Below are 17,390 nucleotides of genomic sequence, written 5' to 3' on the forward strand. Positions count from 1 at the left end.
AAGGAGCAGCCCACAGCACATTGTCTCAGACTTGATTGGTGCAAAAGCCTGTTAAATTAAATGCTGATGTTCCAGGTTGCAATCTGGTTAAATAGTTTAATAGCTATTTAACTATTAACTGGTTTAACTGGTTAAATAGTTAACTAAGTAGTACCCTATGCCTGAAGGGCTTACAATCTAAAGAGATACAGAAGAAATACCAGCAAGTTACTGGAAAAGACACTCTGCTGAATTGAATAAGGAGAGTTACTCTCCTCCTGTTAAATATAAGAGGATTTTCACTTGAAAAAGTGCCTCTTTGTCCAGTTAGCAGTGGTTTATCAGCCATAATTGCTCTTCACTGTAGTACCAAATTTTGCTGTGTTTGCCGAAACAGCTGTCTTTGTGGTCCTTTCCATGTGATTCTTCCAAGGGTTTCACTCATGCTAACAGCTGCTGCCACCACAGACAGAACTGGTTTTGAAAGGGGTGACAGCATGCCTCAAACTACATGAATTGAGATTCACCACAACCCTGCAAACAGATGAAACTGGGTATGTGCCAAATCTCTGGAATGTACTGAGCTTCACGCATGTGTTCCAGTAGCCTATACACAAGTGCTTCTGCTTGCATCACCATAAGTAAGAAGCCACCAAACTTGAAAGAGTCATTTACTCAGTCATCCTCTATATCAGGGGTGTCCAAAGTTTTCGGCAGGAGGGCCACATCATCTCTCTGACACTGAGTCAGAGGGGCCGAGGAAAAAAAGAATTAATTTACATTTAAAATTTGAATAAATTTACATAAATTTACATAAATTAATATACTAGAGGTGGAACTTATATGAATGAGTGAAGGTCTTGCAATAGCTGGCCTTTTCTTTGCTGCCACTACTGCATCACAGACATGAAACAGCAAGCAGTGGAGGGAGCGCTCACCCACAGCTCACGCGAGAGGTCAAACAGTCGCCCTCAAGCTGAGAGCAGTTGCGTTGGGCCAGTGCGGGCTCCAGCAAGTTTCCAGAGGGCCAGAGGCTCATTGCAGGCTGGGGTCTCCCTGAGGGCCGCATTGGGAGTCCTCAAGGGCTGCAAGTGGCCCCAGGGCTGGGGTTTGGGCGCCCCTGCTCTATATGTTACAAATAGTGTGCGAGACAATATAGTGGTTAGATGTTAGCAAGTTGGGTGTTGTTTTAATTAACTGTTTGGGCATGGAAACACTTTGAAAGAAATACATACTACGGATATCAACTGTTTCAGCACACTACAGGTCCAGCCTTGTTATACATGGATTTTTTATACAGGGATTTGACTCAACACAAATGGCCCCTGCCAATGAGAAGGAATGTGCTGATCCCTGGAGAAGGGGAAAAATGCACCCCTTTAAAATTGCAGTTTTAAAAACTGTTGCAGAGAGATAGTCATACAAGTGATTACAGGTATAAAATAAGTATCCACAGATTTGTGTATCTCAAAGCTGATGAGAAGGGCCCTTTAAATTAAAGGAAAACAGAGAGGGAAGCCGGCTGACAATCCATCAATCATTCTCTCTGTAGTTGTCTCTCCTCCCTTCCCCCTGAGCACATGAAAGAAGGCTAAATGACAGCCTAAATGGAGAAGATTATCACCTTCTCCATTTTTCCCCCTTGCTGAGCTCCTGATGAAGGGAGGGATTGCTGCCTGCTAGTGAAGCCAAAGCTCCTGGAGAGAGACTGATTGACTCTGTGTGCATTACAAAGGTCATCAAGGCTGTTTTTAAATCACCAGAGCAAAGAGACTTTGTTTGCTATAGTGCTATAGTTTTTTGCCCTCCAAAAGTTCTGGATGGGTTTTTTTGCCATCACAAGTGAGTTCTTGGAATGGAACCGTCGCAAATAATGAGACTCAACTTGTACTCATGTGTGGTAGTTGCCAAACGCTCAGAAATTGTTTTGTAAAGAGAAAATCTTCAGTGTTCCCTGATTCATTTCATCAGTCTTCAGTTTCCCTCCATGCAACCACTATCTCTGGGTGGGGGCCAGCTCCAGCTTCCTCTCTACAACCATGCCAAAGTTAGATGATGTGTCTTACAGTTGACTATTTGAATTGGTTCTCACAGAATATTCTTGATTATTTAAACATATTCAACTTGGCAGGGGGATAATTATATTATCAGAAAGACCATTTTCTTGTATGTGCCATTATTATTAACATGCCTTTTATCAGGGAAAATCAATTTCATTATGAGAACAGATTCGCTCTTGAACTCTTTAGATTCAGCAAGCAGTTTAAGCAGATGGTTCTTAGTTGTCTTTAGCTGTTCCATATGGCAATTTGCAATATCTTTGTAGAATGTGACAACCATTGCTATAAATTTAAGGGTTATGTTCCCCCCCTCCCCCGTAGAGTCCAGGTTAGGTCACTGTGTCCTTGAAGCACATTTTTTGCTTTACAGAAAGATACAATCTAGGTTTTTTTGACACCTTTTTTTAGTGTGGTCTTAAGAGATGAGCCTTGAGATGCATCCATGAGAAGTGGTAGAATTTTCTTTCTTTCATTATTTTTTGTGGACTTCCATTTCCATGCCTGCAGACTAAAGAGTGAGCTCCATTGCACACAGTGGGACTTAGGGCCTGAGCCTAACAGGCGCCAAGTGTCATAAATGTGCTGCACGGTATACCTATGAAACTTACCACCAGGCCTGCGCTGGCTTAGTGTGAGCCTGCACCAAACCAGCACTGGGCAGAGGCCAGCTGACTACTACCTGGAGCTCCAGATGAGTGACAGGCAGCAGAATGCTGAGTCACGGTGGGGGAAGGCGGGGCAGGGGGTGGGAGCAGGGCAGAAGGGGGCGGAGACGGCAGCTGGCTCTTCTGCTATCTCCTGAACCTCCTCCCAGTCTGGTAGCCCCAACGTGGATCTCCTTGATTCTGTACCCACTCAATAGCAGGCACAAATCCGAGGAGACCCATTGCAGCCGCTGGGCCACTACGCGGGGAAAGGGAGTGTAAGCTCTCTTAGACTGAGGAGTCATGGTGCGGCTTCCTAGCCCAGCTGGATGCAGCGGTGGCCATTTCGGCAGCCCTGGGCACTGGGAAGCATTGGATTGGGCTGCCGTTCTCAGTAGTCATGCATAGAATTGCGCTGTTACCTCATGAAAATTATTGATTTTACAAGAAGCAAAAGGCAGTTTACATATTTTCCTGCCAACATTGGGATGTTGTATGTAAGCTTTTATGAACTTGACTGTATCCCGCATGGTATAAAGCTTTCAGGGTGTCAATCTAAGGCCTCCTTTGGTTCCCCTCTCACAAAATCCAGAGGGCCAATAGCAAGCACACTAGTAATTCACATGTAGTCGTCGTCATTCCCCCCCCCCCCCCAGTCCTGTGGTTTTATTTTTGTGCATCACAGATTCAGTTCCAGAAAGTTCCTGCTTGGGGTTTTGCAGTGCTACTGTGAGATGTGAAAGTATCTTGGGGAACGGGACGAACTCTTAATCTAGCACCAGGAGTGGTTTGCACATTCTTATCTTTAAACTGAAATGCCATCTGTGCATTAACTGAAGGAATTATCACAATCTGCATACCAAAATATTAATAGGAAGAGAGAGGGTTGGTAAAAGATTCCAACAAGCCTTGAATCTATTCAAGACTAAAGAGGAAACAGAGAGGGAGAGTGCATATGTTGTGGGTTACTTTTTTATAGCTGATGGTGATTATAGTTATTATACAGTTTCCATAGTTTCTCTTGCAATATATGTGAGCTTATTTTCCTAATCAATGAACTGATATGAATATACATTATAAACAAAATTTATTAGACTACAGATAATGTCATCTAATTTTTTACAAAAAACTTCAGCACCTCCAAAACTAGAAATATTGTGCAATGGACAGCCAATGTGGGGAAACACCTTAACGAGTACGTGAACCCAGATACGTAGGTTGAGCCCAAATACGTCGGTTGGCAGTCTTGAAACGGATACTGATGCTTGATATGTTTTTGAATGGCTATTATTCATGGACTTTAGTTGTTAGATCATAGAAAGTATGTGCACTCCCAGCTGTTCAGCGAACGTGTTGTTGTTCTTTAAATAAAGTGGCTGTTGGTCCATACCAATATAGATCCATTTCATGGGGATCAAAATGTATACAGATGTTTTGCATCTCATATTTTCTTTTCTACAACAGTGATGCCTAGAATGGGAAACATATTTAGGGTTTCTAAAGATGATACTTTATGTGAAAGACCACAACATTTGTAACCCAATTATTACAGTGGAGAGAGATGTCTTCCCTCCATGGTGCATATCTCTTGACAGAAAGCTCTTTTCCCAGCACCTAATACACACTACCTAGAAATTCCCCCATCTCACCTCCCACTAGCAATTCCATTGCTGTTGTCGGTGTATAACATGATTTCTGTCATGAGAATCTGTGTATCTCTGATAGCAAAAGCAACACTCCATATCACCAAATGCTGACACAGTATTTGGCATCGTTGTTAAAAAAAATTTTGCTTTTTTAGATTTTCAGAAAACTTTCCAGTGTGAGCACCATACTTCTGCATCAAATCTTCATGTCTGCAGCTCTAGACAAGACAACAAAGTTCTAGACACGACCCCCTCCTCTGCAGTGACTCATCCAGTTAACAACCTTTGCTTTTGGGTACTTTGTTCTAGTTCTGAAGGCTCTGCACTTACTTTCTCTGGCTCTGGAAGTCATACCTCTCGTTTATTTGGGCTGCAGCTGTGAAATTGGCACAGCAAGTGCACATGTTGACACCATCTCAAACAATACATTTCTCCACACAGGGACAAGACCAAACAAGTAATTTTCTTACTGTGTCTTTAACAAGTCTGCAGGGGAAGGAAGTGCAACTGACATGGCATTCATTTCAGGTTTCTTGTGCCATGGTAAGGTAGGAAGCTGTCTTAAATGGAGTCAGACCATTGGTCCATCTAACCCAGTCTTGCTGATTCTAATGAGCAGGTTCTCAACAAGGTCTAAGTCAGGGGTGTCCAAAGTTTTTGGCAGGAGGGCCACATCAGCTCTTTGACACTGTGTCAGGGGCCAGGGGGAAAAAAAAGAAGTAATTTACATTTAAAATTTGAATAAATTTACATAAGTTTATATAAATGAATATATTAAAGATGAACTTATACGAATGAATGAAGGTCTTTCCATAGCTCAAGGCCTGTACAAGGCCTTGCACAAAGCAACACTGGCCTTTCCTTTGCTGCCGCTGCTGCATCACAGACATGAAACAGCAAGCAGTGGAGGGAGCCCTCATCCCACAGCTCATGCGAGAGGTCAAACAGTCGCCCTCACGCTCAGATCAGTTGCATCGGGCCAGAGCGGGCTTCAACAAATCTCTGGAGGGCCAGAGGTTCATTGGAGGCTGGGGTCTCCCTGAGGGCTGCATTGAGAGGGCTCGAGGGCCGCAAGTGGCTCCAGGGCCGGGGTTTGGGCACCCCTGGTCTAAGTCATAGGTCCTTTCATAGCCCTGTGTTAAACCAAGAGTCTTTTAACTAGAGAAGCCAAGGATCGAAGCTGGCATGTGACTCTTAGTGGTAGACTCTTCAATATCAATCCACACACTTTTTCTGCCAACCAAGGTCACTTCTGGTATCAGAGCCAGACTGAGAGAAATGTTTCTGGGGTGATAGACTTGCAGGAAGTAGTGTGGTTGGAGGGTGACTCCCCTCACCCATGTAACTTTTCTTGTTAAAATTAGCTCCCATCCCTTTCTGTATATCACCAGGGCAGCCACCCATGGCTTGCACAAATTCATTGTGGATGGATCTGTCATTCGAAGTATGCCTTTCTCTCCTGCTTACAGACTTCACAGAGGCTGCAGTGGGCCACTGTGGGAAACAATGCTGGAACAGATGAGACTTTGGCCTGATAAAGCAGAGATTTTATGTTCTTATGGCACATGAACAATAAACACAGCTGCGCCCATCACGTCTATGGCCCTTAGTCCACCCACTCCTCAAAAGACTGGTAGGGGAGATGCTTCATCTCTCTAAACCGTACTGCTTGTTTAGCAATGAAATAATTGGCAAAGGATGCTTAACAAATTCCCTTGGCAGTCTGTGTTTGTGATAGACTGCTTCCTAAAATGGAAAAGAGAAAAATTCCTATAAAGTCATGTCACTTTTTGGGTCTGCCTCTGCACATGTGCTAGCACATACTGCACAGGCTCCCAGATGCAGCTTAATTGCTTCTGTTGGGGCTGTGTATCTGTACTTCTGTTTGCAACTACTAGTTCATGAAGGATGGTTTGTTGAAACTTTCTACGCATGATCCAGCAGCAGTTAGTTTTAGACTCCAAACTATCACTGTACCCCTATTAACTTGGCAGAAATCACCTCTTAAAGTCGTGCCCTCTTATATTTAGCAGGGGGAGAGCAATTGTTCCTCTTCGCCCCTGCATGGCCCCTTTTTCCAATGGCTGCTGCTGACGTCGCAACTGTATTGTTTTTTAGATTGTGAGTCCTTTGGGACAGAAAACCATTTGGTTTGATTTGACTGCGTAAACTGCATTATAAACTACTCCTGTTGAAAAGCAGTATATAAATCTTCTTAATAATAATTTTAGGGGAAATGTGAACTGTCGCACCCGCTACTGAAAGTAAACTGGACAAAGCACTGGATTGTTTTTGGGGGAAGCACATGGCAGGGGCTTCAAAGCTGTGTTCAGTTAGACCAGTTGTCTGCCCCATCCACCCATCTGTTTGCTGCCAGAAGCTTTTTGGGTGCCTATGAGCCCAGCACAGCAGCAGCTTTTCTGTTGCTTTTGCTAAGCATCTATACTCCAAAAAAAAAAAAAAAAAAAGCTAAGTTTGTCCCTGGAGGCTTGTGAATTTCACACTATTGCTTGACCATCTTCATGTGGAGAAGAAGAAAAAAAAACCACTGGGACAGGACTGAATTGGGGTGTCCACGCTGGATTAATTCTTGATTTGGGTCGTTTTGCAACTCAAGATGCAAATGGCCTTTTAGACTCGGTTTAAAAGTTTGTATCTGTTTATGCAATAGGCAGCATTATGTACACACTTCAAAAGAGCAAAGTTCTTTCTTGGTAAGCTTCCCAAGTGTAACTTTTGGAACTTTTCCTTCCTATACATTAATAACGAGAGGTTTTTTCCCCTCTTGGCAGATGTGAACTGCAAGAGACAGCTCAGCTGCTTTGTCTCATAGAAGGCCAGCAGAATGCTGGGGCAGCACTGTGAAGGAACTCTCTCTCTGAGCTTAGCTCTTCGGCTTTGTAGGTCCAGATGGTGAACTGCTGCAGTTTTGCTAGGTAGTTGGGAACTAGTGTGGCAACTTCACTTTCAGGGAGTACTGTAGTTGAAGCCACTTGACATTTTTTGGGAGGGACGAACGGACTTGGAGCTGAGTTTGTGGCATCTTCCACATTAGCATATGATGCTAATTTTCAAACTCTGTTCTGGGGAAGATTTAAAACTTCCCTAAGTCTGCAATATTTTTAATGCTGTGACCCCAATAAATAAAGTATGAGACTGGGGACACACTGCTGATCCTGGCCACCCAGATCCTCCTGCCTCCATTGTGGGCATGGATAATCTTGTAAAATAAGTGAGAGTGAAGTTTTTTTGTTCCTGTAAGAGGTAGACTTTGAAAAGTTGTCACAACCCCAAATGGGGCTTAGCGACTCCCTAGGGCAGGGGTGCTCAATAGGTGGATCGCGATCTACCAGTAGATCGCGAGGCAAAATGAGTAGATCGTGGAGTGCCAACCCCCCCCTTCAGATGCCTCTGGGAGGAAACGCCGGGAGTAAGGCCCATTGTACTCAGAACACACATACAATAAAATAAAGCACTCGTAATCATCCAATACCCCCTCCCCCCATTCACCATAATATGGCGGAAGACCCAGAATTCCGTCCTGCCAGAATCCCAGAAACAAAGTTGGCAACCTTGTCAAGAGAGTCAGTTTCCTCTATGGAAAGAAGAGTTTGTAATTTAAATGAATCCTCCCAGCCCTGCATTTTGTTCAGCAGTGGAGCCAGATAGATCTTACGAAGGGTATCATGGAGTGGGCAGTAAAAAAATATATGTTGTAATATGTATGTTGTAATATGATGCTCAGTAATGCTGGACAAGCTTTCATGGAAGACAGCTTGCCTGGCAGTACCAGTACTTGCCAGGCAGTACACTAAAATGTGCAGGTGCGCAGTTATGATCTGTTCAGTCAGTCAACACAGGTCAACAGTGAGACCCACCAGCTCTGGCCAGTGCCCCAAATAAACTAAATGTGCACCTCTTAGAACAAGCCCCAAAACTGTCTACGCTGTGAGGGGTTCTCTAGGAAACAAGCCAATTTGAAAAGTGTTTCCTGAAGAAAGACAGTTTGGAAAAAAATATTGGTGTGAGTCACGTAGAAGCAGCAGAATAAAATGCTTTAAAAAGCAGTAGATCTTGTGGGCTGCAGATACAAAAAACACCACTATTTTCCTTGAGTTTGTATTGTATCACTCTTGGGTCATGGGATGCACAGCACAGCACAGTGCCTTATCAATAAGTCTTTAGGTACACTGCTGGCAGAATTAGGTAGTTCATATTCTTCAGCTGTACCAGTTTTACAATTTCTTTTTTTTTTTTGTAAATTTTACCACACTTGTACACCTTTAGCTACCTTGAATACAGAACCGTGTTGTTTTTTTTAAAAAAAAAAATTTTAAGAGGCTTTAAGCAGAGGAGGAAAAGCTATCGATGAAAGGGACTGCAAGGAGAGATAGTACTAACTAGCAGTAAGATTTTATATTATAGTTATTCTTTTAGACTCCACCCCCAGTGCCCCTTCTCCATTTCACCTAGCAGCAGTCAGCACAGGAAATCAGCTAATATCTGAGCAGAGTTAGGGGTGGGGAGTCATCAGGAAGAACTCAGGGGCTGGAATCTTGGCTCCAATTCTTGGTGTTGAAATCAGTACATTATCTAAAACTTTTAATTGTTCATTTTTTTAAACTTGTACAGAACGTCAGTACTGGGGTTCGGACCTACAGCTCCCAACTATGGCTTTTGAAGAAGTGTTGCACAATGATGAAAGTGCGTACAGGTGGCTGGTCACCTTGAAGAAAGTGGGAATTGTGTTGTTAACCGGAGCGGCTGCTAGACAGGGAGAACTGCTTAAACTCGGAAGGCGGATTGGTTTCCTCCGCCTCACATTTTATGGGTAAGTTACAGTCTTTCAAGGTTCTTGCTTTTTTGACATCTCATGCTCTAATCCTCTTTTGCTGAAGGGAGGGCCAGCACAGCTTGCGCTGGATCCTGCAGTCTGGAGGTCTTCTCAAGGTAAGGGGACATTTTGTCCCTTTGCCCTGGGGAAAGCCCGAGCTGTGACAGGGGAGTAAAGGCATCCAAATGTAACCATTTGTAACTATGCCTTTTTTTCTCAGTTGTAGATTTACTTTCTACTGAAAACCACACAAGCCAGGATATCCCGGGGCTCTCAGCCAAAGACGATCCTTAATGTTTTTTGCCCTCTCAGATATTAACATTTCCAGCTAAATATCCCTTTTGTTCTGAGCACTTCAGTCTGAAAGTTAATAATGTGGGAAACAGCAAATGTTTCCCCTCCTTTGTCTAAAACCATTTGAAATAAATAGAATATAGACATTTTTTCAAAAGTTTGGCTGGAAGATCAGCATTCCTTCCAGATTAGAACACAGAAGCAGCAATGATTTACTCTGCACTGATAATGTTTACAGGCCAATCCTGATGAGCTGCGCAGGGCTGCCGTGGCATCCTGAGCGCAAGCAGGCAGCCACTGGCAGCTTCTTAGGGGAAGGGAATGAACATTCCTTTGGGTAAAGGAAGTAGTCCCGCTATGGGGCTACTAGATGCTACGGCAACCCTTAGAATCAAGAGCCTACATGTTGGATGGCGGACCCAACACAGAGGCTCAGGATCCGGTGGAGCGGAACTCCATTGTCCTGCCCCACTTCCTCCCCAGGCACGCTTCACCCCTGTCCTCTCCCCACCCTCCCTCCTCCCCCCCACCCCGGAATGCCTCCTCACTCCCCATGCCGCCACTCACCTCTACACCACCCAGCGGTCTGTGCATCTTCCAAGCTGTGGACATTGGTGATCCACTGGTACTAGCCTAGCTCTGGCTGGTGCTGAACTAGCACCGGTTTTGGACCAGCACTGAGGGCTGCGAATGTGCTATATAGCACATGCGCAACACTCACAGCTGGTGGAGCGCTGTTGCAGTGCAAGATAGGATTGCGCTCCCATCTCATGTACATTGTATTGGCATATGCAGCACTGGCTAACCACAATGCAGAGTGGAGTGGGGGATATGGCCATCCAAATGGTTAACTTTGAGGTTGAGAATGAATAAAAGAGATACTTCTTTCTTATTAGGCAGTTGGTTGTTCTAATGATAAAATAGCTGAGTTCATGAGCTGGCACAACCTTTGGCCTCATGAGTTTCCCTGTCCCCTTTTGCACACCAAGGGAGAAGACTGAAAGCATTTATGGTTTGGCACAACTCGGGGAGCTGCAGTTTGTTGGAGTTATAGACACTTAGCCAGACAAGCCAGAATCTGATCCTGATTTGATGTCCTATCTTTGTAAGAAACTCTCCTGAACAAACCTCCGTTCCCTGAGTTCAAATGAAGTAAGAAACTGCAGGTCATATTGAACTAGGAATGAAAGCTTTAAATTTCCTTCCCTTGCACGTGAACCTGAGGTGTGTCTGCAGCAAAAAGGTTCACTAGTAGACTTGAAAAGTACAGACTGAACAGAAGTGAAACACGTTGGTTGGGGAAACCGAAAGAGATGGCACTGACTTCAGACCTTTTAGGGCCCTTCCATATGACATTTTCCTGGTTTCTCAATCCCTTTTGTAGTTGCTTTTGATCCCCACATCCCAATGAATGAAATTTGTCAACCCATAGTGGTTTCATGTGTTAACTAGCATTGGGCCAGCGTGGGTTATACAGTCTGAGTGGTACAGTCTGACATGCATCTAGCAGGTTTCCAAGTAGGCAAGGCAAGTAGCTTTTCCTCTGAAATTCCCTCCCATGAGCACTGCTGTGTTGACCAGGAAAGGTTGGGTGCAAGATCAGAAATGCTGACAAACTGCTGGGCAAGAATCTGGGAAGATTTAGCAAGGGAGAGTCACCATTCTCAGGAGATATAGATATAGCAGGGGTTCTTAAGCTTCTCTGGAGTAAAACTCGCAAGGTAAGTCTTTGCAAGGGGGAGAAGGCAGCAACATGATCCCCAGGATCGCATCGCTAACAGGGCAGGGGGAGGGTTGACTTACAGATGGCCACCACAAGGTCCAGGAGTTGCAGGGAACCCCGCACAGGGCCCCCCAAATCTTAGAATACTGAAAAAAGCTATTGCAAACCACTTTGTTTCATGATCGCAAACCAGAAGTGGTTTGCAATCACTTTTTTCAGTATTTTAAGACTCAGCAAGCCCTGCAGAGGGCTTTGCGGGGCTCCCTGCACCTCCCGGACTTTGTGGCAGCATCTGTAAGTCAAAAAAACCCCTTTGCCCCGTTTCAATACAGCGTTGGGGATCTTGTTGTGGCCTTCTCCCTTCCTACACCCCCTACTTTTTAAGAACTGTTCAAAAGAGAGGTTATTCCTGTGTATCGGGGGAGGGGGGGAGGCAGTGTTGGCTTAGAACCTGAAAGTTTAAATGTAGGCAAACCAATCATGTTCATATAATCATTCTTGTAAGCAAGGAAAAAAATGCATTTAGAATGACATCTTCTTGAATGCTATTCAGTTTTCTGCAAGCTATCATCAGGTATTCGTGACTTGACCTCTGTCAGTGACCTGTTCATTTGGAAGGTTTCATGCTACAGGATTTTTCAGTTGGAAGGTTTGTGTGTGTGTGTGTGTGTGTGTGTGTGTGTGTGTGTGTGTGTGTGTGTGTGTGTGTTAACTAAGTGATATAATAAACCTTGGATAAAATGATTATTTGTACAGAAAGTCAGCGGAAAGATGATACAATTTCCAAATTAAGACATAACTGTTGCCAAGTAGGAGACACTGGATTTAATAAGCCAGGTGTCTGTGCAGGATAAGCAAATTCTCAGCAGCCTCACTAATCTATACTTCCCAAGACTCTTCGTGGGAAGCCAGACAAACTGAAATAAAACCAAAATGTGTTTGTAGTGAAAATGTTTCCATCGTGACCAGAAATGCACGTGCAGGTGGATGAAGAAGGAATTTAGGCTGCTGCCATTTTGATTATAAACTGAAAAACAAAGGATGCAACCCAATGCACATTTTCTGGGACTAAGGGCCAAATCCCATCCAACTTTCCAGCAATGATGTAGCGGTGCCAATGGGCCCTGTGGTGCCAATCCAGTGGTGGAGGAAGTCAGAGACTTCCTCAGGGTAAGGAACCGTTGGTTGTCTTACCTCAAGGCTGCATTGTGACTGCATCAGCACTGAAAAGTTGGATAAGATTGGGCCCTAAGCCCCATTGAACATATTTGGACTTATTTCTTAGAATTGTGTTGCAAGGCCTTCTCACTCACATGTTTTAGAAGAGAATGAGATGCACAGAATATTATTTTCAACATTCGCAAGGCGTGCTTCAAAAAAAAGTTTTTTTCCAATAGCCCTCATCATTGTACTTCTGTTTTTGTTTTCCAAACAATTCTTATGGTGAAGACTGCAACTCAGTAGCAGAGGGTGTGCTTTGCATGCCAGGTTGAATCCCTGGCATCTCCAGGTAGGGCTGAGAAAGTCCCCCAGAGTCTGAGATCCTTGAGAGCCACTGTCGCACTGTAAATGATGCTGAGATCAATGGACTAATGCTGTCACTGGCATAAGGCAACTCCCCATGTTGTCAGTACAGAGAGACAGTAGCTCTCCTTGGTTTGGACAGGAATTTTTCTCCACCTTAGCAATGGTAGAGTGGAAGCTTTTCCCCAATTAAACCTAGCATGTGGCTAGCTTTGTGGGGGGTGGGGGGGGCAACTGGACTTGGAACCACAGTGGGGGCAAAGTAGCTCCCTTACCCCCTGCCAAGCTTTTGCCTCATTTCAGCCCCCCATTGTGCTCTGTTTTACAGCAACAAAAAAGGAACACTTGTGGGCTCTGATTTACATCTAGATTGATCTGTAACTGGACTAGGTGCGGGAGTGTGTGATGTATTGACCGTCTGTTTGCTGAAACTTCCACAAGATACTATGCACATAGTACAAAATACTAGGTTAAAATGTTTGCTCAGTAGAAGTGGAGTTGGGGGTCTATGGAGCACCTAGACGGTAATTTGGAAACATTGTTTCTGCCAGTTGGCGGCAGTGCATGGTGAATTTGTGATGAGTTCAGCAGACACTGTTTGGAAGAGGACTAGTTAAGGGGGTAAGGAAGGTCTGGGAGTGAAAACGTGCTCTAAAAATAACATTGGATTCCTTCTCCCCAGAAAACAGCAAAACAAATCAATTTACTGATAGTCTGCACAGCTTTGCTGCTGCACATGTGCACAATTGGATCAGGGTCTGCTTGGGATGATGTCTCTGTTTTCCAAAAAGTACCACCATCTGTATCCCCAGATTGCATCATCAAATAGCTGTGAAATATCGTATGATGCAGAACACCAAGGAGAGTCTGTTTTTTAGCAGCAAAAAACTCCTGTTCAGTTGTACCTCTGGGAGCCCGAAGGAGCTCCCGCCTATGCATGTTTACCTAGAAGTAAGTTCCATTATAGTCAAGGCAAGGGACTTACTACCAGGTAAGTGTGGATAGGATTGCAGTCTCACTGCCCCATCCTGAGCTGCCCATTGCACAGGGACTGCCATGGCGCCGAAACGGCTGCCCTGGCATCCTGTGTGCAACAGGGCAGCCGGCGATGGCTTCTCAGGGGAAGGGAACTTTCGTCGCCTTCCCCCGAGTAAGACAAGCAGCCCTGCAATGGGGCTGTTTGATTTTGCAGCAGCACTTGGTCTGCCATAGAATCAAGAGCCTCTGTGTCGAGCCAGCAGCCCGACATGGAGGCTCTGGATCCAGAGAAGCAGAAGCTCCTCCAGTCCCGCCTCCCTCCCACCCCGCTCCCTTCACCAGCAGGCCTCCCCTCCGCCTTTCCCCACCTTCCTCCACCCCAGAACTCCTGCTCCCCCCAGGTCCCCACCTACCTCTCTGCAACCCCATGGTTTGGGTGACTGCAGAACAGCGTAGCAATGGCAGTCCACCAGCACTAGCCCAGCACCAGCCGGCACTGAGCTAGCATCGGCGCTGGACCAGCGCTGAGGTCTGCAGACATGCCTTACAGCATGTTCGCAACACTCAGCACCGGCAGTGAACCAGCGCTAAGAGCTCGGGATTGGACTCTCAGTCTGTTGTTGCATCCATAATGGACTTCTTACCTCCAAGGAGATGCTTTGCAATAGTCCCTCCTTCTTTGCCATGGAACACATTTACTCTCAGACACATTTACAAGTGGGGTGTGGGCATATGACTGGGTTTTACCACAAGAACCAATTGAGCATGTCGTTTGTAAGTTACCATATTTATGATTTGGTTTATACAGGGACATTATGCCAGAATGATCCATTTCTTAGGTATGCAACTCTTGTTTAGCTCTGAACAAGTGCAATAAAATAAGTACTTGTATATGTTTTCATGGCACTCAAATCCAAGGGACTAGCAAACACCATGCATCCAGAAGGCAAACATTTCAAATTGGCAGTCCTGCTAAATGAGGCAAGTGTCTGTCCTTATCCAATAATGCAATGGCAATAAGCAAAGATCCCACAATCGTGAGGGGGAGCAGAATTTTAAACTATCTTTGAGCCAGAACAAATGTCCAAGCATTGTGCTGGAGTTTAGTTACTTTGGATTTGTTCTGCACTTGTTTACCATTGGAAAATGTCATTGACCGTTCAGAGAGTTCCATTCAGACTGTCCACAAGGAGTTCCTCACTTGTGGAAAATCTCAGTTGAGTCCTGTTCCTCTGTGTGTCAGTCCTCTTCTGGGAGGTTGCTCAGCTCTGTTTTGGAATACACATAACATTGCCACCTGAATTCCCTGTCCACTAGTACTTGAACCAGGTGGAAAAGACTGCATTTTGGGGTGGTGGTAGAGGTGGAACCATGTTAAAAGCATGGGAAAACAAACCAGGTGTGAAAATATCCTTGTGAAATTGCAGTTGGATCACACAAAAACATCAAAACCACATGATAAAAGTAATGTTTTTTTTTCAGTCTGTTCGGTCAACATTCGGACAGTATGAATGTTATTCAACTGTTCATAAAATTTTCGGACACTTACAACCAAAACCTACTGGGCACAACTGCTGCTGGAATTAGCATTTTAGGGGCAGGCTGGGAGTGGATATTGGTGGCAGCAGCTTTGCTTATATCCTATGCCCCCTGCCTGACCCAGGCATGCCTCCCTGAATGCACTCAGATTTACTCCAGCCAAAGACCTGGTGCAGATCCAAGTTTGCCCATTGGGGACCATGGTGCAATGGAATGTTTTTTACTTACCTCTCTGTCCCTGCCTGGTCCCCATCCAGCCCACAGTGCTCAGCAGAGGCTGCACCAGCACTGCTGCATACTCTGGACCAGCCCAGGATAGGATTGTTATATGAGGAAAATCAGCAGCCTAGAGAATTATGGGGAAAAAACCATTTCTGGAGAACAATCAGTGCTCTGTCCAGCACAACTGTAGCAGCAATAATGCCCAGAGAGAGAAAAAACATGGTTGTGTCCGTATGTTCTCCCTTCCATATCTAATGAAAGCTTCAGAAGAGCAATTTGGACCGAGGACACAGCATGCAGGCCAGGGGATGGGTGGGAGAAACCAAGTATCATTGGAAGCACTCAAATCTCCTGTCTTGGTTTTAGCAACAAGAATACTGGTTACAATTTGTCTGCCTATCAGTTATAGCCTGCTACTCAATGACAGAATGGGCTGAACTTCAAGCGAAGTAATATTCCATAGGACTCATCCACATATCAGATTATATATATCCAGCCTTCACATAATTCTACATGTTTGGAAATCAGTCAGTTGCTTTGGAGCCGAGACCGAAGAATCAGCCAGCCAGGAGTTGAATAGTATGAGGTGAATACTGTGGAAATGTGGTAGGGATTGTCATATTTCAGAACTGAGCTCATGGTCTTGAGTACATACCATACTGTATCCTCATCATGGATTTCCCTGAGACATGCGAATATGCTTTGCTTTATCTTTCCAGAGATTACAAAGTCTACCTGTAGAATTTTATGTTGTCTTGGACTTGTCAATCTTAGGTCTAAATTAAAAACTTGGACACACAACAGAGAGAGATCATTTTGATTAGTGATTCATAGTTCAGGTGTTTTATTAAACCAATTTTACTTTTTTGTACAAGGCACTTTGAATATTTGGTCTACTTTGGCCAGAGAATTGAAATGTTTGTATTTTTCCTTTTAAATTATACCACTAACCACTTAACAATTGAAGATATTGGCATGCACTTCCCAGACAAATACCTGATTTCTTTTATGCTTTATTGTTGACTAGATTCAGTTGTGCTCACTGTATTGGAACCGGCGTATGTGGTTTTCAGTCTTGGCCTTCGCTTCGTGTTTTGTCACTTAAAGCATATTTTGACTACACACTGTGATGTGTTGTCTTCTTTGTGCTCTTGTAGCTCAAACATTTAATAGTCTATAATTTGATTTTGTTGTCAGCAAGACTCTGCTACTCGTTTTATGTTCATCCATCTTGAAAAAGGCAAGATAAAATGGGAGAGCAGAAAAGGTGCAGCTTGTTCTTCCTTGGAAAGGAAAGTTGAAACCTTTGTTTAATTCTGAGAGTTTTGTAAAAGGGCCGTTTGACATCTCAGGCAATATTAAAGTTAACATTTCACTTGAAAAGAAATCCAGTGCAAAGCAACATACAAGCATCCCCAACTTAGCAATTTACAGTTAGGGCTGCAGTACTGTATTTAGTTAATTGACTGACAGCCCAATCCTATCCACGCTTTCCTGGGAGTAAGCCCCATTGACTCTAATGGAACTTACTTCTGAGTAGACATGCATAGGATTGGGCTGTGAATCAACATTTAAAAACATTTTGATTGACTAAAAAAAGTGTCCCAAATTAATCAGTCAGATTTTAAATTTTAATTATTTTTAATGCAACTACTGACACAAACTGCAGGCAAGTCTTCCAAGAAGTTTGCCTCCTGTGACCCGTGGGTGCATCATCAAAAAAAGAACAGTGCTTTTTTACCTTTAGCAATACTGTTCTCATATTTTAAAAATGTATAGATCTAATCTATTCCCCCTGCAACTGATATAGTTAATCAACCAAGGGCTCAATCCTATCTAGTTTTCCAATGCCCGTGCAGCTGTGTCAGTGGGGCATGCACTGCATCCTGCGGTGGGGTGACAGTCACAGAGGCCTCCTTAAGGTATGGCAACATTTGTTCCCTTATC

The 17,390-nt window shown here is 44.2% G+C and overlaps 1 protein-coding gene across 1 annotated transcript in view; it reads left to right on the plus strand.

The window, feature by feature from the left end:
• BBOX1 (gamma-butyrobetaine hydroxylase 1) overlaps window positions 1–17,390 on the plus strand; it is a 75,526-nt gene that overhangs the window by 47,664 nt on the left and 10,472 nt on the right. The window contains exon 4 of the mRNA XM_066637483.1: window positions 8,962–9,160. Within this exon, the coding sequence (XP_066493580.1) occupies window positions 8,962–9,160 (199 nt within the window). The remainder of the gene's footprint in view (window positions 1–8,961; window positions 9,161–17,390) is intronic.

The sequence above is a fragment of the Tiliqua scincoides genome, chromosome 1 (assembly GCF_035046505.1).
Source record: "Tiliqua scincoides isolate rTilSci1 chromosome 1, rTilSci1.hap2, whole genome shotgun sequence".
Taxonomy (NCBI): domain Eukaryota; kingdom Metazoa; phylum Chordata; class Lepidosauria; order Squamata; family Scincidae; genus Tiliqua; species Tiliqua scincoides.